This window comes from Melanerpes formicivorus, unplaced genomic scaffold, assembly GCF_026170545.1.
Source record: "Melanerpes formicivorus ecotype bairdi unplaced genomic scaffold, bMelFor1.0.p_v2 SCAF_2686, whole genome shotgun sequence".
NCBI classification, from domain to species: domain Eukaryota; kingdom Metazoa; phylum Chordata; class Aves; order Piciformes; family Picidae; genus Melanerpes; species Melanerpes formicivorus.
In genome coordinates, this window is record NW_027145037.1 from 776 (window position 1) to 28430 (window position 27655).

General features: G+C 63.4%; 1 protein-coding gene across 1 annotated transcript; it reads left to right on the forward strand.

Annotated features, from left to right (window-relative positions):
* Positions 1–27655, forward strand: LOC137461613 (ryanodine receptor 1-like; the record flags this gene model as incomplete). Its single annotated transcript, XM_068171294.1, has 12 exons — positions 1–79; positions 5974–6105; positions 6225–6302; positions 6412–6487; positions 9180–9303; positions 14336–14451; positions 18055–18122; positions 20933–21054; positions 22989–23038; positions 23181–23241; positions 24864–25102; positions 27574–27655. Coding segments are annotated over 12 exons (1227 nt in total), but the record flags the coding sequence as incomplete, so codon positions are not given.

The following is a 27655-nucleotide window of genomic DNA, read 5'->3' on the forward strand; positions in this document are numbered from 1 at the left end:
CGTCATCATCCCCGAGAAGCTGGATGGCTTCATCAACAAGTATGCAGAGTACACTCACGAGAAGTGGGCATTTGACAAGGTGGGTGGCACCAGGCTCCTCCCCTGGGCATCACCAGCCTGCCATCCACCCCCCCTGGGCATCACCACCACCCCTGGGAACCACCAGCCCCTGGGCATCACCCTTCAGGCATCAGCCCCTGGCTACCAGCCCCTGGGTATCAGCCCCTGGGCATCACCCTTCAGGCATCAGCCCCTGGCTACCAGCCCCTGGGCATCAGCCCCTGGGTACCAGCCCCTGGGCATCAGCCCCTGGCTACCAGCCCCTGGGCATCAGCCCCTGGGTACCAGCCCCTGAGCATCAGCCCCTGGGTACCAGCCCCTGGGCATCAGCCCCTGGGTACCAAGCCCCTGGGCATCACCCTTCAGGCACTAGCCCCTGGGTACCAGCCCCTGGGTACCAGCCCCTGGGCATCAGCCCCTGGGTACCAGCCCCTGGGCATCATCCTTCAAGCACCAGCCCCTGGCTACCAGCCCCTGGGCATCAACCCCTGGGTACCAGCCCCTGGGCATCATCCTTCAAGCACCAGTCCCTGGCTACCAGCCCCTGGGCATCAGCCCCTGGGTACCAGCCCCTGGGCATCATCCTTTAAGCACCAGCCCCTGGGTACCAGCCCCTGGGCATCAACCCCTGGGTACCAGCCCCTGGCATCATCCTTCAAGCACCAGCCCCTGGCTACCAGCCCCTGGGCATCAGCCCCTGGGTACCAGCCCATGGGCATCAACCCCTGGGTACCAGCCCCTGGGCATCATCCTTCAAGCACCAGCCCCTGGCTACCAGCCCCTGGGCATCAGCCCCTGGGTACCAGCCCATGGGCATCAACCCCTGGGTACCAGCCCCTGGGCATCATCCTTCAAGCACCAGCCCCTGGCTACCAGCCCCTGGGCATCAGCCCCTGGGTACCAGCCCATGGGCATCAACCCCTGGCTACCAGCCCCTGGGCATCAGCCCCTGGGTACCAGCCCCTGAGCATCAGCCCCTGGGTACCAGCCCCTGGGCATCACCCTTCAGGCACCAGCCCCTGGGTACCAGCCCCTGGGTACCAGCCCCTGGGCATCACCCTTCAGGCATCAGCCCCTGGCTATCAACCCCTGGGCATCAGCCCCTGGGTACCAGCCCCTGGGTACCAGCCCCTGGGTACCAGCCTCTGGGCATCAGCCCCTGGGGTACCAGCCCCTGGGTACCAGCCCCTGGGTACCAGCCCCTGGGCATCAGCCCCTGGGCATCACCCTTCAGGCATCAACCCCTGGGCATCACCCTTCAGGCATCAGCCCCTGGGTACCAGTCCCTGGGTACCAGCCCCTGGGTACCAGCCTCTGGGCATCAGCCCCTGGGTACCAGCCCCTGGGTACCAGCCCCTGGGCATCAGCCCCTGGGCATCACCCTTCAGGCATCAACCCCTGGGCATCACCCTTCAGGCATCAGCCCCTGGGTACCAGTCCCTTGGTACCAGTCCCTGGCTACCAGCCCCTGGGTACCAGCCCCTAGTACCAGCCCCTGGACATCACCCTTCAGGCATCAGCCCCTGGGTACCACCCCTTGGGTACCAGCCCCTGGGCATCACCCTTCAGGCATCAGCCCCTGGGTACCACCCCCTTGGGTACCAGCCCCTGGCTACCAGCCCCTGGGCATCAGCCCCTAGGTACCAGCCCCTGGGTACCAGCCCCTAGTACCAGCCTCTGGGCACCACCACCCCCCTGGGCACCACTCATCCTCCCCAACCCCCCTGAGGTCCTCCCCAGCCCCACTCAGATCCTCCCCAACCCCCCCCTGAGGTCCTCCCCAGCCCCACTCAGATCCTCCCCACCCTGAGGTCCTCCCCAGCCCCACTCAGATCCTCCCCAACCCCCCTGAGGTCCTCCCCAGCCCCACTCAGATCCTCCCCACCCCACCCTGAGGTCCTCCCCAGCCCCACTCAGATCCTCCCCACGCTGAGGTCCTCCCCAGCCCCATTCAGATCCTCCCCAACCCCCCCTGAGGTCCTCCCCAGCCCCCACTCAGATCCTCCCCACCCTGAGGTCCTCCCCCAGCCCCACTCAGATCCTCCCCACCCTGAGGTCCTCCCCAGCCCCACTCAGATCCTCCCCACCCTGAGGTCCTCCCCAGCCCCACTCAGATCCTCCCCACCCTGAGGTCCTCCCCAGCCCCACTCAGATCCTCCCCAACCCCCCCTGAGGTCCTCCCCAGCCCCACTCAGATCCTCCCCACCCTGAGGTCCTCCCCAGCCCCACTCAGATCCTCCCCAACCCCCCCTGAGGTCCTCCCCAGCCCCACTCAGATCCTCCCCCAACCCCCCCTGAAGTCCTCCCCAGCCCCACTCAGTTCCTCCCCACCCTGAAGTCCTCCCCAGCCCCACTCAGATCCTCCCCAACCCCCCCTGAGGTCTTCTCCAGCCCCACTCAGATCTTCCCCCCACTGAGGTCCTCCCCAGCCCCACTCAGATCCTCCCCAACCCCCCCTGAGGTCCTCCCCAGCCCCACTCAGATCCTCCCCAACCCCCCCTGAGGTCTTCCCCAGCCCCACTCAGATCCTCCCCACCCTGAGGTCCTCCCCAGCCCCCACTCAGATCCTCCCCACCCTGAGGTCCTCCCCCAGCCCCACTCAGATCCTCCCCACCCTGAGGTCCTCCCCAGCCCCACTCAGATCCTCCCCAACCCCTCTGAGGTCCTCCCCAGCCCCACTCAGATCCTCCCCAACCCCCCCCTGAGGTCCTCCCCAGCCCCACTCAGATCCTCCCCACCCTGAGGTCCTCCCCAGCCCCACTCAGATCCTCCCCAACCCCCCCTGAGGTCTTCCCCAGCCCCACTCAGATCCTCCCCAACCCCCCTGAGGTCCTCCCCAGCCCCCACTCAGATCCTCCCCAACCCCCCCTGAGGTCCTCCCCAGCCCCACTCAGATCCTCCCCAACCCCCCCCTGAGGTCCTCCCCTGCCCCACTCAGATCCTCCCCACCCTGAGGTCCTCCCCAGCCCCCTCCCCCCCCGAGGTCCCCCCAGGCCCTGAGCTGCTCTCCCCCCCTGCCTCCCTGGGCAGATCCAGAACAATTGGACCTTCGGGGAGGGCTGTGGATGAAGAGGCCAAGACCCATCCCATGCTGAGGCCCTACAAGACCTTCTCTGAGAAGGTAGAGTGGGGGGCACCGAGCTGGGACCCCACCCACCCCCCCCCCCCAGTGCCAGCTCCAGCCCCAGCCCCAGCCCCAGCTGGGCACTTCCAGCCCTGCCTGGAGCCACCCCAAGCCCAGCCCTGGTCTGCAACCTCCTTCAGGTCCTCCTGAGGCTCCCTGAGCTCTACCTGAACCCCACTGAGATCCTTCCTCAGCCCCTGGAGCTCCCTCAGGCTCCCTGAGCTCCCCCTCAGCCCCTGGAGCTCCCTCAGCCTCCCTGAGCTCCTCCTCAGCCCCTGGAGCTCTTCCTCAGCCCCTGGAGCTCCCTCAGACTCCCTGAGCTCCTCCTCAACCCCTTGAGGTTCTTCAGCCTCCCTGAGCTCCTCCTCAACCCCACTGAGCTCCTCCTCAGCCCCTGGAGCTCCCTCAGGCTCCCTGAGCTCCTCCTCAGCCCCTGGAGCTCCTCCTCAGCCCCTGGAGCTCCCTCAGGCTCCCTGAGCTCCTCCTGAGCCCCTGGAGCTCCTCCTGAGCCCCTGGAGCTCCTCCTCAATCCCTTCAGGCTCTTCAAGCCTCCCTGAGCTCCTCCTGAACCCCACTGAGCTCCTCCTCAGCCCCTGGAGCTCCCTCAGGCTCCCTGAGCTCCTCCTCAGCCCCTGGAGCTCCCTCAGGCTCCCTGAGCTCCTCCTCAGCCCCAGGAGCTCCCTCAGGCTCCCTGAGCTCCTCCTCAGCCCCTGGAGCTCCCTCAGGCTCCCTGAGCTCCTCCTCAGCCCCTGGAGCTCCCTCAGCTTCCCTGAGCTCCTGCTCAGCCCCTGGAGCTCCCTCAGGCTCCCTGAGCTCCTCCTCAGCCCCTGGAGCTCCTCCTCAACCCCTGGAGCTCCCTCAGGCTCCCTGAGCTCCTCCTCAGCCCCTGGAGCTCCCTCAGGCTCCCTGAGCTCCTCCTCAGCCCCTGGAGCTCCTCCTCAGCCCCTGGAGCTCCCTGAGGCTCCTTGAGCTCCTCCTCAGCCCCTGGAGCTCCCCCTCAGCCCCTGGAGCTCCCTGAGGCTCCCTGAGCTCCTCCTCAGCCCCTGGAGCTCCCTGAGGCTCCCTGAGCTCCTCCTCAGCCCCTGGAGCTCCCTCAGGCTCCCTGAGCTCCTCCTCAGCCCCTGGAGCTCCCTGAGGCTCCCTGAGCTCCTCCTCAGCCCCTGGAGCTCCCTCAGGCTCCCTGAGCTCCCCCTCAGCCCCTGGAGCTCCCTGAGGCTCCCTGAGCTCCTCCTCAGCCCCTGGAGCTCCCTGAGGCTCCCTGAGCTCCTCCTCAGCCCCTGGAGCTCCTCCTCAGCCCCTGGAGCTCCCTGAGGCTCCTTGAGCTCCTCCTCAGCCCCTGGAGCTCCTCCTCAGCCCCCTGGAGCTCCCTCAGGCTCCCTGAGCTCCTCCTCAGCCCCTGGAGCAAACTGAGGCTCCCTGAGCTCCTCCTCAGCCCCTGGAGCTCCCTCAGACTCCCTGAGCTCCTCCTCAATCCCTGGAGCTCCTCCTCAGCCCCTGGAGCTCCCTCAGGCTCCCTGAGCTCCTCCTCAGCCCCTGGAGCTCCCTCAGGCTCCCTGAGCTCCTCCTCAGCCCCTGGAGCTTCCTCAGGCTCCCTGAGCTCCTCCTCAGCCCCTGGAGCTCCCTCAGGCTCCCTGAGCTCCTCCTCAGCCCCTGGAGCTCCCTGAGGCTCCCTGAGCTCCTCCTCAGCCCCTGGAGCTCCCTGAGGCTCCCTGAGCTCCTCCTCAGCCCCTGGAGCTCCCCCTCAGCCCCTGGAGCTCCCTCAGACTCCCTGAGCTCCTCCTCAATCCCTGGAGCTCCTCCTCAGCCCCTGGAGCTCCCTGAGGCTCCCTGAGCTCCTCCTCAGCCCCTGGAGCTCCCTGAGGCTCCCTGAGCTCCTCCTCAGCCCCTGGAGCTCCCCCTCAGCCCCTGGAGCTCCCTCAGACTCCCTGAGCTCCTCCTCAATCCCTGGAGCTCCTCCTCAGCCCCTGGAGCTCCCTGAGGCTCCCTGAGCTCCCCCTCAGCCCCTGGAGCTCCTCCTCAGCCCCTGGAGCTCTCTGAGGCTCCCTGAGCTCCTCCTCAGCCCCTGGAGCTCCTCCTCAATCCCTGGAGCTCCTCCTCAGCCCCTGGAGCTCCCTGAGGCTCCCTGAGCTCCTCCTCAGCCCCTGGAGCTCCCTGAGGCTCCCTGAGCTCCTCCTCAGCCCCTGGAGCTCCCTCAGGCTCCCTGAGCTCCTCCTCAGCCCCTGGAGCTCCCTCAGGCTCCCTGAGCTCCTCCTCAGCCCCTGGAGCTCCCCCTCAGCCCCTGGAGCTTCCTCAGGCTCCCTGAGCTCCTCCTCAGCCCCTGGAGCTCCCTCAGGCTCCCTGAGCTCCTCCTCAGCCCCTGGAGCTCCTCCTCAGCCCCTGGAGCTCCCTCAGGCTCCCTGAGCTCCTCCTCAGCCCCTGGAGCTCCTCCTCAGCCCCTGGAGCTCCCTGAGGCTCCCTGAGCTCCTCCTCAGCCCCTGGAGCTCCCTCAGACTCCCTGAGCTCCTCCTCAACCCCTGGAGCTCCTCCTCAGCCCCTGGAGCTCTCTGAGGCTCCCTGAGCTCCTCCTCAGCCCCTGGAGCTCCCTGAGGCTCCCTGAGCTCCTTCAGGCTCCCTGAGCTCCTCCTCAGCCCCTGGAGCTCCTCCTAAGCCCCTGGAGCTCCCTCAGCCTCCCTGAGCACCTCCTCAGCCCCTGGAGCTCCCTGAGGCTCCCTGAGCTCCCCCTCAGCCCCTGGAGCTCCCTGAGGCTCCCTGAGCTCCTCCTGAGCCCCCCCTGGCCGCCCCCTGCCCAGGACAAGGAGATCTACAGGTGGCCCATCAAGGAGTCGCTGAAGGCCATGCTGGCCTGGGAGTGGATGGTGGAGAAGGCTTGGGAGGGGGGAGGAGGAGAAGGTGGAGAAGAAGAAGGCTCGCAAGATCTCCCAGTCTGCCCAGGTAGGACCTCCCAGGGGGGTCCTGGGGGGATGCCAGGAGCTTGCCCCCACCCCTCCCTCCCCTCCACGAGCCTCCTCCTCCTCCTCCTCCTCCTTTCTGTCCTCTCCAGGCCACCTACGACCCGAGCCAGGGCTACAACCCCCAGCCCGTGGACCTCTCGGGGGTGACTCTCTCCAGGGAGCTTCAGGTGAGGCCTTTCTGCCCTGGGGCCCTCTCCCTCCCCCTCCCCCATGGCCCTGGAGCCCCCCCCAACCCCCTCCCCCCTTGAGATACCACCTCCTGGGGTCCCCCTCCAGGCCATGGCAGAGCAGCTGGCGGAGAACTACCACAACACCTGGGGGCGCAAGAAGAAGCTGGAGCTGGAGGCCAAGGGTGAGGAGCTCCAGGGGACCACCACCATCCCTCCCCTTCCCTTCCCTCCCCTTCCCTCCCCCCAGTGCCCACCACCGCCTCCTGGGCCCGGGGTTGGCCTCTCTGGGTGCTCCTCTGCCACCACACCACCCATGGGTGGCCCTCCTGCTTCTCCCTTCCCTCAGGGGGTGCTCCCTGTTGGGTTCTCCTCCTCCTTTGGTTCTCCTCCCCCTTGGGTTCTCCTCCCCCTTGGGTTCTCCTCCCCCTTGGGTTCTCCTCTCCTCCTCCTCTCCCTTTGGGTTCTCCTCCCCCCTTGGGTTGTCCTCCCGCTTGGGTTCTCCTCTCCTTCTCCTCCCCCCTTGGGTTCTCCTCTCCTTCTCCTCTCCCTTTGGGTTCTCCTCTCCTTCTCCTCTCCCTTTGGGTTCTCCTCTCCTCCTCCTCTCCCTTGGTTTCTCTTCTCCTCCTTCTCCCTCTTTGGGTTCTCCTTCCCCCTTGGGTTCTCCTCCCCCTTGGGTTCTCCTCCCCCTTGGGTTCTCCTCCCCCTTGGGTTCTCCTCTCCTCCTCCTCTCCCTTTGGGTTCTCCTCCCCCCTTGGGTTGTCCTTCCCCTTGGGTTCTCCTCTCCTTCTCCCCCTTGGGTTCTCCTCTCCTTCTCCTCCCCCTTGGGTTCTCCTCCCCTTCTCCTCTCCCTTTGGGTTCTCCTCTCCTCCTCCTCTCCCTTGGTTTCTCTTCTCCTCCTTCTCCCTCTTTGGGTTCTCCTTCCCCCTTGGGTTCTCCTCCCCCCTTGGGTTGTCCTCCCCCTTGGGTTCTCCTCTCCTTCTCCTCTCCCTCTGGGTTCTCCTCCCCCCTTGGGTTCTCCTCCCCCTTGGGTTCTCCTCCCCTCCTCCTCCCCCTTTGGGTTCTCCTCTCCTCCTTCTCCCTCTTTGGGTTCTCCTCTTCTCCTCCTCCCTTTGGGTTCTCCTCCTCCCTTTGGGTTCTCCTCCTCCCTTTGGGTTCTCCTCCTCCCTTTGGGTTCTCCTCTCCCTTGGCTTCTCTCCTTTGGTTCTCCTCCCCCTTTGGGTTCTCCTCTCCTCCTCCTCTCCCTTTGGGTTCTCCTCTCCTTCTTCTCTCCCTTTGGCTCTCCTCCCCCTTGGGTTCTCCTCTCCTTCTCCTCTCCCTTTGGGTTCTCCTCCCCCTTGGGTTCTCCTCTCCCTTGGGTTCTCCTCTTCTTCTCCTCTCCCTTTGGGTTCTCCTCCCCCCTTTGGTTCTCCTCCCCCTTGGGTTCTCCTTGAGTTCTCCTCTCCCTTGGGTTCTCCTTCTCCCTTGGCTTCTCCTCTCCTTCTCTTCTCCCTTGGGTTCTCCTTCTCCCTTGGCTTCTCCTCTCCTTCTCTTCTCCCTTGGGTTCTCCTCTTCTCCTCCTCTCCCTTTGGTTCTCCTCTCCTTCTTCTCTCCCTTTGGCTCTCCTCCTCCCTTTGGGTTCTCCTGCTCCCTTTGGGTTCTCCTCTCCTCCTCCTCCTCTCCCTTTGGGTTCTCCTCTCCTCCTCCTCTCCCTTGGCTTCTCCTTCTCCCTTGGGTTCTCCTCTCCTCCTCCTCTCCCTTGGCTTCTCCTTCTCCCTTGGGTTCTCCTCTTCTCCTCCTCTCCCTTTGGTTCTCCTCTCCTTCTTCTCTCCCTTTGGCTCTCCTCCTCCCTTTGGGTTCTCCTGCTCCCTTTGGGTTCTCCTCTCCTCCTCCTCCTCTCCCTTTGGGTTCTCCTCTCCTCCTCCTCTCCCTTGGCTTCTCCTTCTCCCTTGGGTTCTCCTCTCCTCCTCCTCTCCCTTGGCTTCTCCTTCTCCCTTGGGTTCTCCTCTTCTCCTCCTCTCCCTTTGGTTCTCCTCTCCTTCTTCTCTCCCTTTGGTTCTCCTCCCCCTTGGTTTCTTCTCCCCTCCTCCTCCCCCTTTGGGTTCCCCTCTCCCTCTCCCCTCCCTTTGGGTTCTCCTCTCCTCCTCCTCCCCTCCCTTTGGGTTCTCCTCTCCTCCTCCTCCTCTCCCTTTGGGTTCTCCTCTCCTCTCCTCCTCCCCCCTTGGGTTCTCCTCTCCTCCTCTCCCTTTGGGTTCTCCTCTCCCTCTCCTCCCCCCTTGGGTTCTCCTCTCCCTCTCCTCCCCCTTGGGTTCTCCTCTCCTCCTCCTCTCCCTTGGTTTCTCTTCTTCTCCTCCTCTCCCTTGAGTTCTCCTCTTCTCCTCCTCCTCCTCCCTTTGGGTTCTCCTCTCCTCTCCTCCTCCCCCCTTGGGTTCTCCTCTCCTCCTCCTCTCCCTTTAGGTTCTCCTTCTCCCTTGGGTTCTCCTCTTCTCCTCCTCTCCCTTTGGTTCTTCTCTCCTTCTTCTCTCCCTTTGGTTCTCCTCCCCCTTGGTTTCTCCTCCCCTCCTCCTCCCCTTTTGGGTTCTCCTCTCCCCCTCCTCTCCCTTGGTTTCTCTTCTCCTCCTCCTCTCCCTTGGGTTCTCCTCTCCTCCTTCTCCCTCTTTGGGTTCTCCTCTCCTCCTCCTCCCCCTTTGGGTTCTCCTCCTCCTCTGGTTCTCCTCCTTTGGTTCTCCTCCCTTTTGGGTTCTCCTCTCCTCCTCCTCTCCCTTTGGCTTCTCCTCCCCTTTGATTCTCCTCTCACCTTCTCCTCTCCCTTTGCTCCTCCTCTCCCTCGGCTGCCCCTCTGCTCCTCCTCTCCTCTCCCTCTCCCCCCACCCCTGGGTGATGGTTGGTGGCTCCCAGGGGGGGGCTCCCACCCCCTGCTGGTCCCCTACGACACCCTGACGGCCAAGGAGAAGGCCAGGGACAGGGAGAAGGCTCAGGAGCTCCTCAAGTTCCTGCAGCTCAACGGCTATGCAGTCACCAGGTGGGGGATGGGCACGGGGGGGGGCACCCTGGCACGGCTGGGGGCACCCTGGAGGGGGTTGGGTTGGGGGCTTCTAGGAGGGGGTTGGGCTGGGGGCACCATGGACAGGATTGGGGGCTTCTAGGAGGGGGTTTGGGCTGGGGGCACCCTGGATGGGGTTGGGTTGGGGGCTTCTGGGAGGGGGTTGGGCTGGGGGCACCCTGGATGGGGTTGGGTTGGGGGCTTCTAGGAGGGGGTTTGGGCTGGGGGCACCATGGACAGGGTTGGGGGCTTCTAGGAGGGGGTTTGGGCTGGGGGCACCCTGGAGAGGGTTGGGTTGGGGGCACCCTAGAGGGGGTTGGGGGCACCCTGACACATTTGGGGGCACCCTGGATGGGGTTGGGGGCTTCTGGGAGGGGGTTTGGGCTGGGGGCACCATGGAGGGGTTTGGGTTGGGGGCACCATGGAGAGGGTTGGGGTGGAGGCATCTGGGAGGGGGTTTGGGTTGGGGGCACCCTGGAGAGGGTTGGGTTGGGGGCACCCTGGAGGGGGTTGGGTTGGGGGCACCCTGGAGAGGGTTGGGTTGGGGGCTTCTGGGAGGGGGTTTGGGCTGGGGGCACCCTAGAGGGGATTGGGTTGGGGGCTTCTAGGAGGGGGTTTGGGCTGGGGGCACCATGGAGAGGGTTGGGGTGGGGGCACCCTGGAGGGGGTTGGGGTGGAGGCATCTGGGAGGGGGTTGGGTTGGGGGCACCCTGGAGGGGGTTGGGTTGGGGGCTTCTGGGAGGGGGTTTGAGCTGGGGGCACCATGGAGAGGGTTGGGGTGGAGGCATCTGGGAGGGGGTTGGGTTGGGGGCACCCTGGAGGGGTTTGGGTTGGGGGCTTCTGGGAGGGGGTTTGAGCTGGGGGCACCATGGAGAGGGTTGGGGTGGAGGCATCTGGGAGGGGGTTGGGTTGGGGGCACCCTGGAGGGGGTTGGGGGCACCCTGGATGGGGTTGGGTTGGGGGCTTCTAGGAGGGGGTTTGGGTTGGGGGCACCCTGGAGGGGGTTGGGTTGGGGGCTTCTAGGAGGGGGTTGGGTTGGGGGCACCCTGGAGAGGGTTGGGTTGGGGGCACCATGGAGAGGGTTGGGTTGGGGGCTTCTAGGAGGGGGTTTGGGCTGGGGGCACCCTGGAGGGGTTTGGGCTGGGGGCACCCTGGAGAGGGTTGGGGGCACCCTGGAGGGGGTTGGGGTGGAGGCATCTGGGAGGGGGTTGGGTTGGGGGCACCCTGGAGGGGGTTGGGGGCTTCTAGGGGGGGTTTGGGCTGGGGGCACCATGGAGAGGGTTGGGGTGGGGGCACCCTAGAGGGGGTTGGGTTGGGGGCACCCTGACACATTTGGGGGCACCCTGGACGGGGTTGGGGGCTTCTGGGAGGGAGTTTGGGCAGGGGGCACCCTGGATGGGGTTGGGTTGGGGGCTTCTGGGAGGGGGTTTGGGTTGGGGGCACCCTGGATGGGGTTGGGTTGGGGGCTTCTAGGAGGGGGTTTGGGCTGGGGGCACCCTGGAGAGGGTTGGGGGCACCCTGGAGAGGGTTGGGTTGGAGGCATCTGGGAGGGGGTTTGGGTTGGGGGCACCCTGGAGGGGTTTGGGTTGGAGGCATCTGGGAGGGGGTTTGGGTTGGGGGCACCCTGGAGGGGTTTGGGCTGGGGGCTTCTGGGAGGGGGTTTGGGCTGGGGGCACCCTGGAGAGGGTTGGGGGCACCCTGGAGAGGGTTGGGTTGGAGGCATCTGGGAGGGGGTTTGGGTTGGGGGCACCCTGGAGGGGTTTGGGTTGGGGGCTTCTAGGAGGGGGTTTGGGTTGGGGGCACCCTGGAGGGGTTTGGGTTGGGGGCTTCTAGGAGGGGGTTGGGCTGGGGGCACCATGGAGAGGGTTGGGGTGGAGGCATCTGGGAGGGGGCTGGGTTGGGGGCACCCTGGAGGGGGTTGGGTTGGGGGCTTCTAGGAGGGGGTTTGGGTTGGGGGCACCCTGGAGGGGGTTGGGGTGGAGGCATCTGGGAGGGGGTTGGGTTGGGGGCACCCTGACACATTTGGGGGCACCCTGGAGGGGTTTGGGTTGGGGGCTTCTGGGAGGGGGTTTGGGCTGGGGGTACCCTGGAGGGGTTTGGGCTGGGGGCACCCTGGAGGGGTTTGGGTTGGGGGCTTCTAGGAGGGGGTTGGGCTGGGGGCACCATGGACAGGATTGGGGGCTTCTAGGAGGGGGTTTGGGCTGGGGGCACCCTGGATGGGGTTGGGTTGGGGGCTTCTGGGAGGGAGTTTGGGTTGGGGGCACCCTGGAGGGGGTTGGGGTTGGGGGCTTCTAGGAGGGGGTTTGGGTTGGGGGCACCCTGGAGGGGTTTGGGTTGGGGGCTTCTGGGAGGGGGTTGGGTTGGGGGCACCCTGGATGGGGTTGGGTTGGGGGCTTCTAGGAGGGGGTTTGGGCTGGGGGCACCCTGGACAGGGTTGGGTTGGGGGCACCCTGGACAGGGTTGGGTTGGGGGCACCCTAGAGGGGGTTGGGTTGGGGGCACCCTGACACATTTGGGGGCACCCTGGACGGGGTTGGGGGCTTCTAGGAGGGAGTTTGGGCAGGGGGCACCCTGGATGGGGTTGGGTTGGGGGCTCCTGGGAGGGGGTTTGGGCTGGGGGCACCCTAGAGGGGGTTGGGGGCTTCTGGGAGGGGGTTTGGGCTTGGGGGCTTCTAGGAGGGAGTTTGGGTTGGGGGCACCCTGGAGGGGTTTGGGTTGGGGGCTTCTAGGAGGGGGTTTGGGTTGGGGGCACCCTGGAGGGGGTTGGGTTGGGGGCTTCTAGGAGGGGGTTGGGTTGGGGGCACCCTGGAGGGGTTTGGGTTGGGGGCTTCTAGGAGGGGGTTTGGGCTGGGGGCACCCTGGAGAGGGTTGGGTTGGGGGCTTCTAGGAGGGGGTTGGGTTGGGGGCACCCTGGAGGGGTTTGGGTTGGGGGCTTCTAGGAGGGGGTTTGGGTTGGGGGCACCCTGGAGGGGTTTGGGTTGGGGGCTTCTAGGAGGGGGTTTGGGCTGGGGGCACCCTGGAGAGGGTTGGGTTGGGGGCTTCTAGGAGGGGGTTGGGTTGGGGGCACCCTGGAGGGGTTTGGGTTGGGGGCTTCTAGGAGGGGGTTTGGGTTGGGGGCACCCTGGAGGGGGTTGGGTTAGGGGCTTCTGGGAGGGGGTTTGGGCTGGGGGCACCCTGGACAGGATTGGGGGCTTCTAGGAGGGGGTTTGGGCTGGGGGCACCCTGGATGGGGTTGGGTTGGGGGCTTCTGGGAGGGAGTTTGGGTTGGGGGCACCCTGGAGGGGGTTGGGGTTGGGGGCTTCTAGGAGGGGGTTTGGGTTGGGGGCACCCTGGAGGGGTTTGGGTTGGGGGCTTCTGGGAGGGGGTTGGGTTGGGGGCACCCTGGATGGGGTTGGGTTGGGGGCTTCTAGGAGGGGGTTTGGGCTGGGGGCACCCTGGACAGGGTTGGGTTGGGGGCACCCTGGACAGGGTTGGGTTGGGGGCACCCTAGAGGGGGTTGGGTTGGGGGCACCCTGACACATTTGGGGGCACCCTGGACGGGGTTGGGGGCTTCTAGGAGGGAGTTTGGGCAGGGGGCACCCTGGATGGGGTTGGGTTGGGGGCTCCTGGGAGGGGGTTTGGGCTGGGGGCACCCTAGAGGGGGTTGGGGGCTTCTGGGAGGGGGTTTGGGCTTGGGGGCTTCTAGGAGGGAGTTTGGGTTGGGGGCACCCTGGAGGGGTTTGGGTTGGGGGCTTCTAGGAGGGGGTTTGGGTTGGGGGCACCCTGGAGGGGGTTGGGTTGGGGGCTTCTAGGAGGGGGTTGGGTTGGGGGCACCCTGGAGGGGTTTGGGTTGGGGGCTTCTAGGAGGGGGTTTGGGCTGGGGGCACCCTGGAGAGGGTTGGGTTGGGGGCTTCTAGGAGGGGGTTGGGTTGGGGGCACCCTGGAGGGGTTTGGGTTGGGGGCTTCTAGGAGGGGGTTTGGGTTGGGGGCACCCTGGATGGGGTTGGGTTGGGGGCTCCTGGGAGGGGGTTTGGGCTGGGGGCACCCTGGAGAGGGTTGGGTTGGGGGCACCCTAGAGGGGGTTGGGTTGGGGGCACCCTGGAGGGGATTGGGTTGGGGGCTCCTGGGAGGGGGTTTGGGCTGGGGGCACCCTGGAGAGGGTTGGGTTGGGGGCACCCTAGAGGGGGTTGGGTTGGGGGCACCCTAGAGGTGGTTGGGTTGGGGGCTTCTAGGAGGGGGTTTGGGTTGGGGGCACCCTGGAGAGGGTTGGGGTGGAGGCATCTGGGAGGGGGTTGGGTTGGGGGCTTCTAGGAGGGGGTTTGGGCTGGGGGCACCCTAGAGGGGGTTGGGTTGGGGGCTTCTAGGAGGGGGTTTGGGCAGGGGGCACCCTGGAGGGGTTTGGGTTGGGGGCACCCTGGAGGGGGTTGGGGTGGAGGCATCTGGGAGGGGGTTGGGTTGGGGGCACCCTGGATGGGGTTGGGTTGGGGGCTTCTGGGAGGGGGTTTGTGTTGGGGGCACCCTAGAGGGGGTTGGGGGCACCCTGGAGGGGTTTGGGCTGGGGACTTCTAGGAGGGGGTTTGGGCTGGGGGCACCCTGGAGGGGGTTGGGTTGGGGGCTTCTGGGAGGGGGTTTGGGCTGGGGGCACCCTGGAGCGGGTTGGGTTGGGGGCTTCTGGGAGGGGGTTTGGGTTGGGGACACCCTGGAGAGGGTTGGGGTGGAAGCATCTGGGAGGGGGTTGGGTTGGGGGCACCCTAGAGGGGGTTGGGTTGGGGGCTTCTAGGAGGGGGTTTGGGCTGGGGGCACCCTGGAGGGGGTTGGGTTGGGGGCACCCTAGAGGGGGTTGGGTTGGGGGCTTCTGGGAGGGGGTTTGGGCTGGGGGCACCCTGGAGAGGGTTGGGTTGGAGGCTTCTGGGAGGGGGTTGGGTTGGGGGCTCCTGGGAGGGGGTTGTGCTGCAGGGGAGGCTGTGGGTGCTGGCTGTGGGTCTGGGGGTGGTGCTGGGGGCCGGTGCTGAGCCCGGGGGGGGGGCCTGCAGGGGGCTGAAGGACATGGAGCTGGACACCTCCTCCATCGAGAAGCGCTTCGCCTACGGCTTCCTGCAGCAGCTGCTGAAGTGGATGGACATCAGCCAGGAGTTCATCGCCCACCTGGGTGCCTCCTGCCCCCCCAGACCCCCTCCTCAGCCCCCTGAGATCCACCCTGAGAGCCCTCAGCCCCCTGAGATCCACCTCGAGATCCTCCATCCACCCTCAGACCCCCTTGAACCCCTTGAGATCCACCTTGAGACCCCCCTGAACCCCCTTGAGATCCACCTTGAACCCCCTGAGATCCACCCTGAGCCCTGAACCCCCTTGAGATCCACCTTGAACCCCCTGAGATCCACCTTGAGACCCCCTGAACCCCCTTGAGATCCACCCTAAGAGCCCTGAACCCCTTGAGATCCACCTTGAGCCCCCTGAGATCTACACTGAGATCCACCTTGAACCCCTTGAGATCCACCTTGAACCCCCTGAGATCCACCCTGAGCCCTGAACCCCTTGAGATCCACCTTGAACCCCCTGAGATCCACCTTGAGACCCCCTGAACCCCCTTGAGATCCTCCTTGAACCCCCTGAGATCCACACTGAGCTCCTCCATCCACCCTCAGACCCCCATGAACCCCTTGAGATCCACCTTGAGACCCCCCTGAACCCCCTTGAGATCCACCTTGAACCCCCTGAGATCCACCTTGAACCCCCTGAGATCCACCTTGAGACCCCCTGAACCCCCTTGAGATCCTCCTTGAAGCCCTTGAGATCCACTCTGAGAGCCCTGAGCCCCCTGAGATCCGCCTTGAGACCCCCATGAATCCCTTGAGATCCACCTTGAACCCCCTGAGATCCACCCTGAGAGCCCTGAACCCCCTTGAGATCCACCTTGGGCCCCCTGAGATCTACACTGAGATCCACCTTGAACCCCTTGAGATCCACCTTGAACCCCCTGAGATCCACCCTGAGAGCCCTGAGCCCCCTGAGATCCGCCTTGAGACCCCCATGAATCCCTTGAGATCCACCTTGAACCCCCTGAGATCCACCCTGAGAGCCCTGAACCCCCTGAGATCCACCTTGGGCCCCCTGAGATCTACACTGAGATCCACCTTGAACCCCTTGAGATCCACCTTGAACCCCCTGAGATCCACCCTGAGAGCCCTGAGCCCCCTGAGATCCACACTGAGCTCCTCCATCCACCCTCAGACCCCCTTGAACCCCTTGAGATCCACCTTGAGACCCCCTGAACCCCCTTGAGATCCTCCTTGAACCCCCTGAGATCCACCCTGAGAGCCCTGAGATCCACCTCAAGATCCTCCATCCACCCTCAGACCCCCATGAACCCCTTGAGATCCACCTTGAGACCCCCTGAACCCCCTTGAGATCCTCCTTGAAGCCCTTGAGATCCACTCTGAGAGCCCTGAGCCCCCTGAGATCCGCCTTGAGACCCCCATGAACCCCTTGAGATCCACCTTGAACCCCCTGAGATCCACCTTGAGACCCCCTGAACCCCCTTGAGATCCTCCTTGAACCCCCTGAGATCCACCCTGAGAGCCCTGAGCCCCCTGAGATCCGCCTTGAGACCCCCATGAACCCCTTGAGATCCACCTTGAACCCCCTGAGATCTACACTGAGATCCACCTTGAACCCCTTGAGATCCTCCTTGAGACCCCCTGAGATCCACCCTAAGAGCCCTGAACCCCCTTGAGATCCACCTTGAACCCCCTGAGATCCACACTGAGATCTTCCATCCACCCTCAGACCCCCTTGAACCCCTTGAGATCCACCTTGAGACCCCCATGAACCCCCTGAGATCCACCTTGAACCCCCTGAGATCCACACTGAGCTCCTCCATCCACCCTCAGACCCCCATGAACCCCTTGAGATCCACTTTGAGACCCCCTGAACCCCCTTGAGATCCTCCTTGAAGCCCTTGAGATCCACCCTGAGAGCCCTGAGCCCCCTGAGATCCTCCTTGAACCCCCTGAGATCCACCTTGAGCCCCCTGAGATCTACACTGAGATCCACATTGAACCCCTTGAGATCCACCTTGAGACCCCCTGAACCCCTTGAGACCCCCTGAACCCCTTGAGATCCACCTAGAGACCCCCTTGAACCCCTTGAGATCCACCTTGAGATCCATCTTGAACCCCTTGAGATCCTCCTTGAGACCCCCTGAACCCCTTGAGATCTTCCTTGAGACCCCCTGAACCCCTTGAGATCCACCTAGAGACCCCTTTGAACCTCTTGAGACCCCCTTGAACTCCTTGAGATCCACCTAGAGACCCCCTTGAACCCCTTGAGATCCACCCTGAGACCCCCTGAACCCCTTGAGATCCACCTAGAGACCCCCTTGAACCCCTTGAGATCCACCTAGAGACCCCCTTGAACCCCTTGAGATCCACCTAGAGACCCCCTTGAACCCCTTGAGATCCACCCTGAGACCCCCTTGAACCCCTTGAGATCCACCTAGAGACCCCCTTGAACCTCTTGAGATCCACCTTGAACCCCTTGAGATCCACCTAGAGACCCCCTGGACCCCCTTGAGACCCTCCTTGAAGCCCTTGAGATCCACCCTGAGACCCCCTTGAACCTCTTGAGATCCACCTAGAGACCCCCCCTGAACCCCTTGAGATCCACCTAGAGACCCCCTGAACCCCTAGAGACCCCCTGAACCCCTTGAGACCCCCTGAACCCCTTGAGATCCACCTAGAGACCCCCTTGAACCCCTTGAGATCAACCCTGAGACCCCCTGAACCCCTTGAGATCCACCCTGAGACCCCCTGAACCCCTTGAGATCCACCTAGAGACCCCCTTGAACCCCTCAAGATCCACCTTGAGACCCCCTTGAACCCCTTGAGATCCACCTAGAGACCCCTTTGAACCTCTTGAGACCCCCTTGAACTCCTTGAGATCCACCCTGAGACCCCCTGAACCCCTTGAGACCCCCTGAACCCCTTGAGATCCACCTTGAGACCCCCTGAACCCCTTGAGATCCACCCTGAGACCCCCTGAACCCCTTGAGATCCACCTAGAGACCCCTTTGAACCTCTTGAGACCCCCTTGACCCCTTTGAGATCCACCTAGAGACCCCCTTGAACCCCTCGAGATCCACCTTGAGACCCCCTTGAACCCCTTGAGATCCACCTAGAGACCCCCTGCACCCCCTTGAGACCCTCCTTGAAGCCCTTGAGATCCACCTTGAGACCCCCTGAACCCCTTGAGATCCACCCTGAGACCCCCTGGCCCCCTTTAGACCCCCTTGACCCCTTTGAGATCCACCTAGAGACCCCTTTGAACCTCTTGAGCCCCCCTTGAACCCCTTGAGATCAACCCTGAGACCCCCTTGAACCCCTTGAGATCCACCTAGAGACCCCCTGCACCCCCTTGAGACCCTCCTTGAACCCCTTGAGATCCACCTAGAGACCCCTTTGAACCTCTTGAGACCCCCTTGAACCCCTCAAGATCCGCCCTGAGCCCCCCTTGAACCCCTTGAGATCCACCTAGAGACCCCCTGCACCCCCTTGAGACCCCCTGAAGCCCTGGAGATCCACCCTGAGACCCCCGAACCCCTTGAGATCCACCTTGAGACCCCCTGAACCCATTGAGATCCACCCTGAGACCCCCTGAACCCCTTGAGATCCACCCTGAGACCCCCTGAACCCCTCAAGATCCCCTTTGAGATGCCCCTGGGCCCCCCTGCTGACCCCCTCCTGCCCCCCTGCAGAGGCTGTGGTGAGCAGTGGCCGGGTGGAGAAGTCTCCCCACGAGCAGGAGATCAAATTCTTCGCCAAGGTCAGGAGCGGGGAGAGGCCAACTCCCCGGGGGGGTCCCCAGGGGGCTCCTCCAGGGGCTTGGGAGGGGTCCCCCATGGGCTGGGGGGGGGTCTGCAGGGGCTGGTTGGGGTCCCAAGGAGGGGGGGAGGGAGTGGGGAGGGGGTGGAGAGCCCTCAAGGTCCTCAGGGGTTCCTCAGAGGTTCCTCAGAGGCTCCTCAGAGGTTCCTCAGAGGTTCCTCAGAAGTTCCCCAGAGGTTCCTCAGAGGTTCCTCAGAGGTTCCTCAGAAGCTTCCTCAGAGGTTCCTCAGAGGTTCCTCAGGAGTTCCTCAGAAGCTCCTCAGAGGTTCCTCAGAGGTTCCTCAGAAGCTCCTCAGGAGTTCCTCAGAGGTTCCTCAGGAGTTCCTCAGAGGTTCCTCAGGAGTTCCTCAGAAGCTCCCCAGGAGTTCCTCAGAGGTTCCTCAAAAGCTCCTCAGAAGCTCCTCAGAGGTTCCTCAGGAGTTCCTCAGAAGCTCCCCAGGAGTTCCTCAGAGGTTCCTCAAAAGCTCCTCAGAAGCTCCTCAGAGGTTCCTCAGGAGTTCCTCAGAAGCTCCTCAGGAGTTCCTCAGAGGTTCCTCAGAAGCTCCTCAGAGGTTCCTCAGGAGTTCCTCAGAGGTTTCTCAGAGGCTCCTCAGGAGTTCCTCAGAAGCTCCTCATAAGCTCCTCAGAGGTTCCTCAGGAGCTCCTCAGGGGTTCCTCAGGAGCTCCTCAGGAGTTCCTCAGAGGTTCCCCAGGAGTTCCTCAGAAGCTCCTCAGGAGTTCCTCAGAGGTTCCTCAGAAGCTCCTCAGAGGTTCCTCAGGGGTTCTTCAAAAGCTCCTCAGAGGTTCCTCAGGAGTTCCTCAGAAGCTCCTCAGAAGTTCTGCAGGAGTTCCTCAGAGGTTCCTCAGAGGTTCCTCAGGGGTTCTTCAAAAGCTCCTCAGAGGTTCCTCAGGAGTTCCTCAGAGGTTCCTCAGAGGTTCCTCAGGAGTTCCTCAGAAGCTCCTCAGAGGTTCCTCAGAGGTTCCTCAGGAGTTCCTCAGAGGTTCCTCAGGAGTTCCTCAGAGGTTCCTCAGAAGCTCCTCAGAGGTTCCTCAGGAGTTCCTCAGAAGCTCCTCAGAAGTTCTGCAGGAGTTCCTCAGAGGTTCCTCAGAGGTTCCTCAGGAGTTCCTCAGAGGTTCCTCAGAAGCTCCTCAGAGGTTCCTCAGGGGTTCTTCAAAAGCTCCTCAGAGGTTCCTCAGGAGTTCCTCAGAGGTTCCTCAGAAGCTCCTCAGAAGTTCCTCAGGGGTTCCTCAGGAGCTCCTCAGGAGTTCCTCAGAGGTTCCTCAGGGGTTCCTCAGGGGTTCCTCAGAGGTTCCACTGGAGTTCCTCAGAGGTTCCTCAGAAGTTCATCAGAGGGTCCTCAGGAGCTCCTCAGAAGCTCCTCAGAGGTTCCTCAGAGGTTCCTCAGGAGTTCCTCAGAGGTTCCTCAGAAGTTCCTCAGAGGTTCCTCAGAGGCTCCTCAGGAGTTCCTCAGAGGTTCCTCTGGAGTTCCTCAGAAGTTCCTCAGGGGTTCCTCAGGAGCTCCTCAGGAGTTCCTCAGAGGCTCCTCAGAGATTCCTCAGAGGTTCCTCAGGAGTTCCTCAGAGGTTCCTCAGGAGTTCCTCAGAAGCTCCTCATAAGCTCCTCAGAGGTTCCTCCGGAGTTCCTCAGAGGTTCCTCAGAAGCTCTTCAGAGGTTCCTCAGAGGTTCCTCAGGAGCTCCTCAGAGGTTCCTCAGGAGTTCCTCAGATGTTCCTCAGAGGTTCCTCAGAGGTTCCTCAGAGGCTCCTCAGAGGTTCCTCAGGAGTTCCTCAGAGGTTCCTCAGAAGTTCCTCAGAGGTTCCTCAGGAATTCCTCAGAGCTTCCTCAGGAGCTCCTCAGAGGTTCCTCAGAAGTTCCTCAGAGCTTCCTCAGAAGCTCCCCAGGAGTTCCTCAGAGGCTCCTCAGGAATACCTCAGAGGTTCCTCAGGAGTTCCTCAGAAGCTCCTCAGGAGCTCCTCAGAGGTTCCTCAGAAGTTCCTCAGAGCTTCCTCAGGAGCTCCTCAGAGGTTCCTCAGAAGTTCCTCAGAGCTTCCTCAGAAGCTCCCCAGGAGTTCCTCAGAGGCTCCCCAGGAGTTCCTCAGAGCTTCCTCAGGAGTTCCTCAGAGGTTCCTCAGGAGTTCCTCAGAAGCTCCTCAGAAGCTCCTCAGGAGTTCCTCAGAGGTTCCTCAGGAGTTCCTCAGAAGCTCCTCAGAGGTTCCGCAGGAGTTCCTCAGAGGTTCCTCAGAAGCTCCTCAGAAGCTCCTCAGAGGTTCCGCAGGAGTTCCTCAGAGGTTCCTCAGAAGTTCCTCAGAGCTTCCTCAGGAGCTCCTCAGAGGTTCCTCAGGAGTTCCTCAGAGGTTCCTCAGAAGCTCCTCAGAGGTTCCTCAGGGGTTCCTCAGAGCTTCCTCAGAAGTTCCTCAGAGCTTCCTCAGGGGTTCCTCAGAAGCTCCTCAGAGGTTCCTCAGAGGTTCCTCAGGAGTTCCTAAGAGGTTCCTCAGGAGCTCCTCAGAGGCTCCTCAGGGGTTCCTCAGAGGTTCCTCAGGAGTTCCTCAGAAGCTCCTCAGAAGCTCCTCAGGAGTTCCTCAGAAGCTCCTCAGGAATTCCTCAGAAGCTCCTCAGAGGTTCCTCAGAGGTTCCTCAGGAGTTCCTCAGAAGCTCCTCAGGAGCTACTCAGAGCTTCCTCAGAGGTTCCTCAGGAGTTCCTCAGAAGCTCCTCAGAGGGTCCCCAGGGGTTCCTCAGAGCTTCCTCAGAGCTTCCTCCTGCCCCCTCCCCAGATCCTGCTGCCCCTCATCAACCAATACTTCCACAACCACTGCCTCTACTTCCTCTCCACCCCGGCCAAGGTGCTGGGCAGCGGTGGCCACGCTTCCAACAAGGAGAAGGAGATGATCACCAGGTCAGGGACCCCCCCCAGCACCTCCTCCTTGCTCCTGGGGGGACCTCCAGACCCTCACCTGGGACCTCCTTGCCCCTCCAGCCCCATCCCTGGAGCTCCAGTTCCCTCCCTGGATCTCCTGCTCCCTCCTTAGAGCTCCTACTCCATCCCTGGAGCTCCACCCCTGGACCTCCTACTCCATCCCTGGAGCTCCAGTTCCACCCCTGGACCTCCTACTCCCTCCCTGGAGCTCCTGCTCCCTCCCTTGAGCTCCTACCCCACCTCTGGAGCTCCAACCCCATCCCTGGAGCCCCTTCCTCACCCCTGGAGCTCCTACTCCATCCCTGGAGTTCCAACTCCATCCCTGGAGCTCCTACTCCATCCCTGCACCTCCATCCCTGGAGCTCCACCCCTGGACCTCCTACTCCACCCCTGGAGCTCCAACTCCCTCCCTGGAGCTCCAACCCCATCCCTGGAGCCCCTTCCTCACCCCTGGAGCTCCTACTCCATCCCTGCACCTTCATTCCTGGAGCTCCAACCCCATCTCTGGAGCTCCTTCCTCACCCTTCTCCTTGTCCTCTCCTTGACCCTCTCCTTGTCCCCCTCCTTGACCCTCTACTTGTCCCCCTCCTTGTCCCTCTCCTTGACCCTCTCCTTGTCCCCCTCCTTGTCCCCCTCCTTGACCCTCTCCTTGTCCCCCTCCTTGTCCCCCTCCTTGTCCCCCTCCTTGACCCCCTCCTTGACCCCCTCCTTGACCCTCTCCTTGACCCCCTCCTTGACCCCCTCCTTGTCCCCCTCCTTGTCCCCCTCCTTGTCCCCCTCCTTGACCCTCTCCTTGTCTCTCTCCTTGTCCCTCTCCTTGTCCCTCTCCTTGACCCTCTCCTTGTCCTCTCCTTGTCCCCCTCCTTGACCCTCTTCTTGTCCCCCCCCTTGACCCTCTCCTTGTCCCCCCCCTTGACCCTCTCCTTGTCCCTCTCCTTGTCCCCCTCCTTGTCCCCCTCCTTGTCCCCCTCCTTGACCCCCTCCTTGACCCTCTCCTTGTCCCCCTCCTTGTCCCCCTCCTTGACCCTCTTCTTGTCCCCCCCCTTGACCCTCTCCTTGTCCCCCCCCCTTGACCCTCTCCTTGTCCCCCTCCTTGTCCCCCTCCTTGACCCCCTCCTTGACCCTCTCCTTGTCCCCCTCCTTGTCCCCCTCCTTGTCCCCCTCCTTGTCCCCCTCCTTGACCCCCTCCTTGACCCTCTCCTTGTCCCCCTCCTTGTCCCCCTCCTTGTCCCCCTCCTTGACCCTCTCCTTGACCCTCTCCTTGTCCCCCTCCTTGTCCCCCTCCTTGTCCCCCTCCTTGACCCTCTCCTTGACCCTCTCCTTGTCCCCCTCCTTGTCCCCCTCCTTGACCCCCTCCTTGTCCCCCTCCTTGACCCTCTCCTTGTCTCCCTCCTTGTCCTCTCCTTGTCCTCTCCTTGTCCCTCTCCTTGACCCTCTCCTTGTCTCCCTCCTTGACCCTCTCCTTGTCCTCTCCTTGTCCCCCTCCTTGACCCTCTCCTTGTCCTCTCCTTGACCCTCTCCTTGTCCCCCTCCTTGACCCTCTCCTTTTCCCCCTCCTTGACCCTATCCTTGTCCCCCTCCTTGACCCTCTCCTTGTCTCCCTCCTTGACCCTCTCCTTGTCCTCCTCCTTGTCCCCCTCCTTGTCCTCTCCTTGACCCTCTCCTTGTCCCCCTCCTTGACCCTCTCCTTGTCCTCTCCTTGACCCCCCTCCTTGACACTCTCCTTGTCCCTCTCCTTGTCTGCTTCCTTGACCCTCTCCTTGTCCCCCTCCTCGTTCCCCTCCTTGTCCCTCTCCTTGACCCTCTCCTTGTTCCCCTCCTTGACCCTCTCCTTGTCCTCTCCTTGACCCTCTCCTTGACCCTCTCCTTGTCCCTCTCCTTGACCCTCTCCTTGTCCCTCTCTCCCCCCTCAGCCTTTTCTGCAAGCTGGCCGCCCTGGTCCGCCACCGCATCTCCCTCTTCGGTAAGGGGACAGGGGACAGCCCACAGGGGTGGCCCTGGTGGCCTTGGTGGCCTTGGTGGCATCTGACCCTCCCCCTTGCTGTGGCCCTGTCCTCCCTCCCCCTCCTCCCTCCTCTCTTCTCCCTCTCTCTTCCCTCCTCCAGGCACCGATGCCCCAGCGGTGGTCAACTGCCTGCACATCCTGGCTCGCTCCCTGGACGCCAGGTGGGACCCTGGGGCCCTGGGGACATCAGCCCTGGGGACACCAGCCCTGGGGTCACTGCCCCTGGGGTCACCACTCCTGGGGTCACCACCCCTGGGGACATCAGGCCTGGGGGTACCACTCCTGGGGTCACCACCCCTGGGGTCACCACTCCTGGGGACATCAGCCCTGGAGTCACCACCCCTGGGGACATCAGCCCTGGGGTTACCATTCCTGGGGTCACCACCCCTGGGGACATCAGCCCTGGGGTCACCATCCCTGGGGACACCACCCCTGGGGACATCAGCCCTGGGGACATCACCCCTGGGGACATCAGCCCTGGGGTCACCAACCCTGGGGTCACCACTCCTGGGGACATCAGCCCTGGGGTCACCACCCCTGGGGACATCACCCCTGGGGTCACCACCCCTGGGGACATCAGCCCTGGGGTCACCACTCCTGGGGTCACCAACCCTGGGGACACAACTCCTGGGGACATCAGCCCTGGGGTCACCACCCCTGGGGTCACCATTCCTGGGGGCGCCACCCCATGCCTGGTGGCCATATCCCATGCCTGGTAGCCCTGCCCCCTGCCTGCTGGCCCTGTCCCCTGCCTGCTGGCCCTGTCCCCTGCCTGGTAGCCCTGCCCCATGCCTGCTGGCCCTGTCCCCTGCCTGGTAGCCCCTGCCCCCTGCCTGCTGGCCCTGTCCCCTGCCTGCTGGCCCTGTCCCCTGCCTGGTAGCCCTGCCCCATGCCTGCTGGCCCTGTCCCCTGCCTGGTAGCCCTGCCCCATGCCTGCTGGCCCTGTCCCCTGCCTGCTGGCCCTGTCCCCTGCCTGGTAGCCCTGCCCCATGCCTGCTGGCCCTGTCCCCTGCCTGGTAGCCCTGTCCCCTGCCTGCTGGCCCTGTCCCCTGCCTGGTAGCCCTGCCCCATGCCTGCTGGCCCTGCCCCCTACCCGCTGGCCCTGTCCCCTGCCTGGTAGCCCTGCCCCATGCCTGCTGGCCCTGTCCCCATGCCTGGTAGCCCTATCCCCTGCCTGGTAGCCCTGTTCCCATGTCCCCTGACCCCCTGTGCCCCTCAGGACCGTGATGAAGTCTGGGCCAGAGATCATCAAAGCTGGGCTGATGTCCATGTCCCTTGTCCCCATGTCCCCTACCTGGTGGCCCTGTCCCCTACCTGCTGGCCCTGTCCCCTGCCTGCTGGCCCTGTCCCCTGCCTTGTAGCCCTGTCCCCATGTCCCTTGCCCCCTGTGCCCCTCAGGACCGTGATGAAGTCTGGGCCAGAGATCATCAAAGCTGGGCTGATGTCCATGTCCCCATGTCCCCTACCTGGTGGCCCTGTCCCCTACCTGCTGGCCCTGTCCCCTACCTGCTGGCCCTGTCCCATGCCTGGTAGCCCTATCCCCTGCCTGGTAGCCCTGCCCCCTACCTGCTGGCCCTGTCCCATGCCTGGTAGCCCTGTCCCCATGTCCCTTGCCCCCTGTGCCCCTCAGGACCGTGATGAAGTCTGGGCCAGAGATCATCAAAGCTGGGCTGATGTCCATGTCCCCATGTCCCCTACCTGCTGGCCCTGTCCCCTACCTGCTGGCCCTGCCCCATGCCTGCTGGCCCTGTCCCCATGTCCCCTGACCCCCTGTGCCCCTCAGGACCGTGATGAAGTCCGGGCCAGAGATCGTCAAGGCCGGGCTGAGGTCCTTCTTCGAGAGCGCCTCGGAGGACATCGAGAAGATGGTGGAGAACCTGAAGCTGGGGAAGGTGACCCAGAGCAGGACCCAGGTGAAAGGTGTGGCCCAGAACATCAACTACACCACCCTGGCCCTGCTGCCCGTCCTCACCTCCCTCTTCGAGCACCTGGCCCAGCACGGCTTCGGCGACGACGTCATCCGTGAGCGGGAGGGGAGAGGGTGGGGGAGAGGGTGGGGATGGAGTGGGGAGAAGGTGGGGAGAGGGGAGGAGGAGGATGGGGAGAAGGTGGGGAGAGGGTGGGGAGAAGGTGGGGAGAGGGCAGGAGGAGGATGGGGAAAAGGTGGGGAGAGGGTGGGGGAGAGGGTGGGGATAGAGTGGGGAGAGGGCAGGAGGAGGATGGGGAAAAGGTGGGGAGAGAGTGGGGAGAGGTTGGGGAGAAGGTGGGAGGAGGATGGGGAGAAGGTGGGAGGAGGATGGGGAGAAGGTGGGAGGAGGATGGGGAGAGAGTGGGGAGAAGGTGGGGAGAGGGTGGGGATAAAGTGGGGAGAGGATGGGAAGAGAATGGGGAGAAGGTGGGGAGAAGGTGGGGATAAAGTGGGGAGAGGGGAGAAGGTGGGGAGAGGGCAGGAGGAGGATGGGGAAAAGGTGGGGAGAGGTGGGGATAGAGTGGGGAGAAGGTGGGGGGAGGATGGGGAGAAGGTGGGGAGAGAGTGGGGAGAGGTTGGGGAGAAGGTGGGAGGAGGATGGGGAGAAGGTGGGGAGAAGGTGGGGAGAGGGCAGGAGGAGGATGGGGAGAAGGTGGGAAGAGGGTGGGGGAGAGGGTGGGGATAGAGCGGGGAGAAGGTGGGGAGAGGGCAGGAGGAGGATGGGGAAAAGGTGGGAAGAGGGTGGGGAGAAGGTGGGGAGAGGGCAGGAGGAGGATGGGGAGAAGGTGGGGAGAGGGTGGGGGAGAGGGTGGGAATAGAGTGGGGAGAAGGTGGGGGGAGGATGGGGAGAAGGTGGGAGGAGGATGGGGAGGATGGGGAGAAGGTGGGGAGAGAGTGGGGAGAGGTTGGGGAGAAGGCAGGAGGAGGATGGGGAGAAGGTGGGGAGAGAGTGGGGAGAGGTTGGGGAGAAGGCGGGAGGAGGATGGGGAGAAGGTGGGGAGAAGGTGGGGAGAGGGTGGGGGAGAGGGTGGGGGGAGAGGGTGGGGATAAAGTGGGGAGAGGATGAGGATAAGGTGGGGAGAGAGTGGGATGAGGGTGGGGAGAAGGTGAGAAGAGGGTGAGATGAGGATGGGGAGAAGGTGGGGAGAAGGTAGGAGGAGGATGGGGAGAGGATGGGGATAAGGTGGGAGGAGGATGGGGAGAGGGCAGGGAGAGGGTGGGGACCCTTTGGGGACACTTTGAGGACCCTTGAGGACTCCTTGGGGATACTTTGGTGACTCTTTGGGGCCACCTTGGGGATACTTTGAGGACTCCTTGGGGATACTTTGGGGACACCTTGGGGATACTTTGAGGACTCCTTGGGGATACTTTGGGGACTCCTTGGGGATACTTTGGGGCTACCTTGGGGATACTTTGGGGCCACCTTGGGGGTACTTTGGGGCCACCTTGGGGATACTTTGGGGCCACCTTGGGGATACTTTGAGGACTCCTTGGGGATACTTTGAGGCCACCTTGGGGATACTTTGGAGACACCCTGGGGATACTTTGAGGACTCCTTGGGGATACTTTGAGGACTCCTTGAGGATACTTTGAGGACTCCTTGGGGATACTTTGAGGCCACCTTGGGGATACTTTGGGGCCATCATGGGGATACTTTGAGGACTCCTCGGGATACTTTGAGGACTCTTTGGGGATACTTTGGGGCCACCTTGGGGATACTTTGAGGACCTCCTTGGGGATACTTTGGGGCCACCTTGGGGATACTTTGGGGCCATCATGGGGATACTTTGAGGACTCCTTGGGGATACTTTGAGGACTCTTTGGGGATACTTTGGGGATACTTTGGGGCCACCTTGGGGATACTTTGAGGACTCTTTGGGGATACTTTGAGGACTCTTTGGGGATACTTTGGGGCCACCTTGGGGATACTTTGAGGACTCCTTGGGGATACTTTGAGGCCACCTTGGGGATACTTTGGGGCTACCTTGGGGATACTTTGAGGACTCCTTGGGGATACTTTGGGGGACTCCTTGGGGATACTTTGGGGCCACCTTGGGGATACTTTGAGGACTCCTTGGGGATACTTTGGGGACTCCTTGGGGATACTTTGGGGGACTCCTTGGGGCCACCTTGGGGATACTTTGGGCATACTTTGGGGCCACCTTGGGATACTTTGGGCATACTTTGGGGCCACCTTGGGGATATGGGGCCACCTTGGGGATACTTTGAGGACTCCTTGAGGATACTTTGGGGACTCCTTGGGGATACTTTGAGGACTCTTTGGGGATACTTTGGGGCCACCTTGGGGATACTTTGGGGCTACCTTGGGGATACTTTGGGGCCACCTTGGGGATACTTTGAGGACTCCTTGGGGCCACCTTGGGGATACTTTGGGGATACTTTGGGGCCACCATGGGGATACTTTGGGCATACTTTGGGGCCACCTTGGGGATACTTGGAGGACTCCTTGGGGCTACTTTGGGGACACCTTGGGGCCACCGACCGTCCCCTTGTCGCCCCCCAGTGGACGATGTGCAGGTCTCCTGCTACCGAATCCTCTGCAGCATCTACTCCCTGGGCACCACTCGCAACCCCTACGTGGAGAG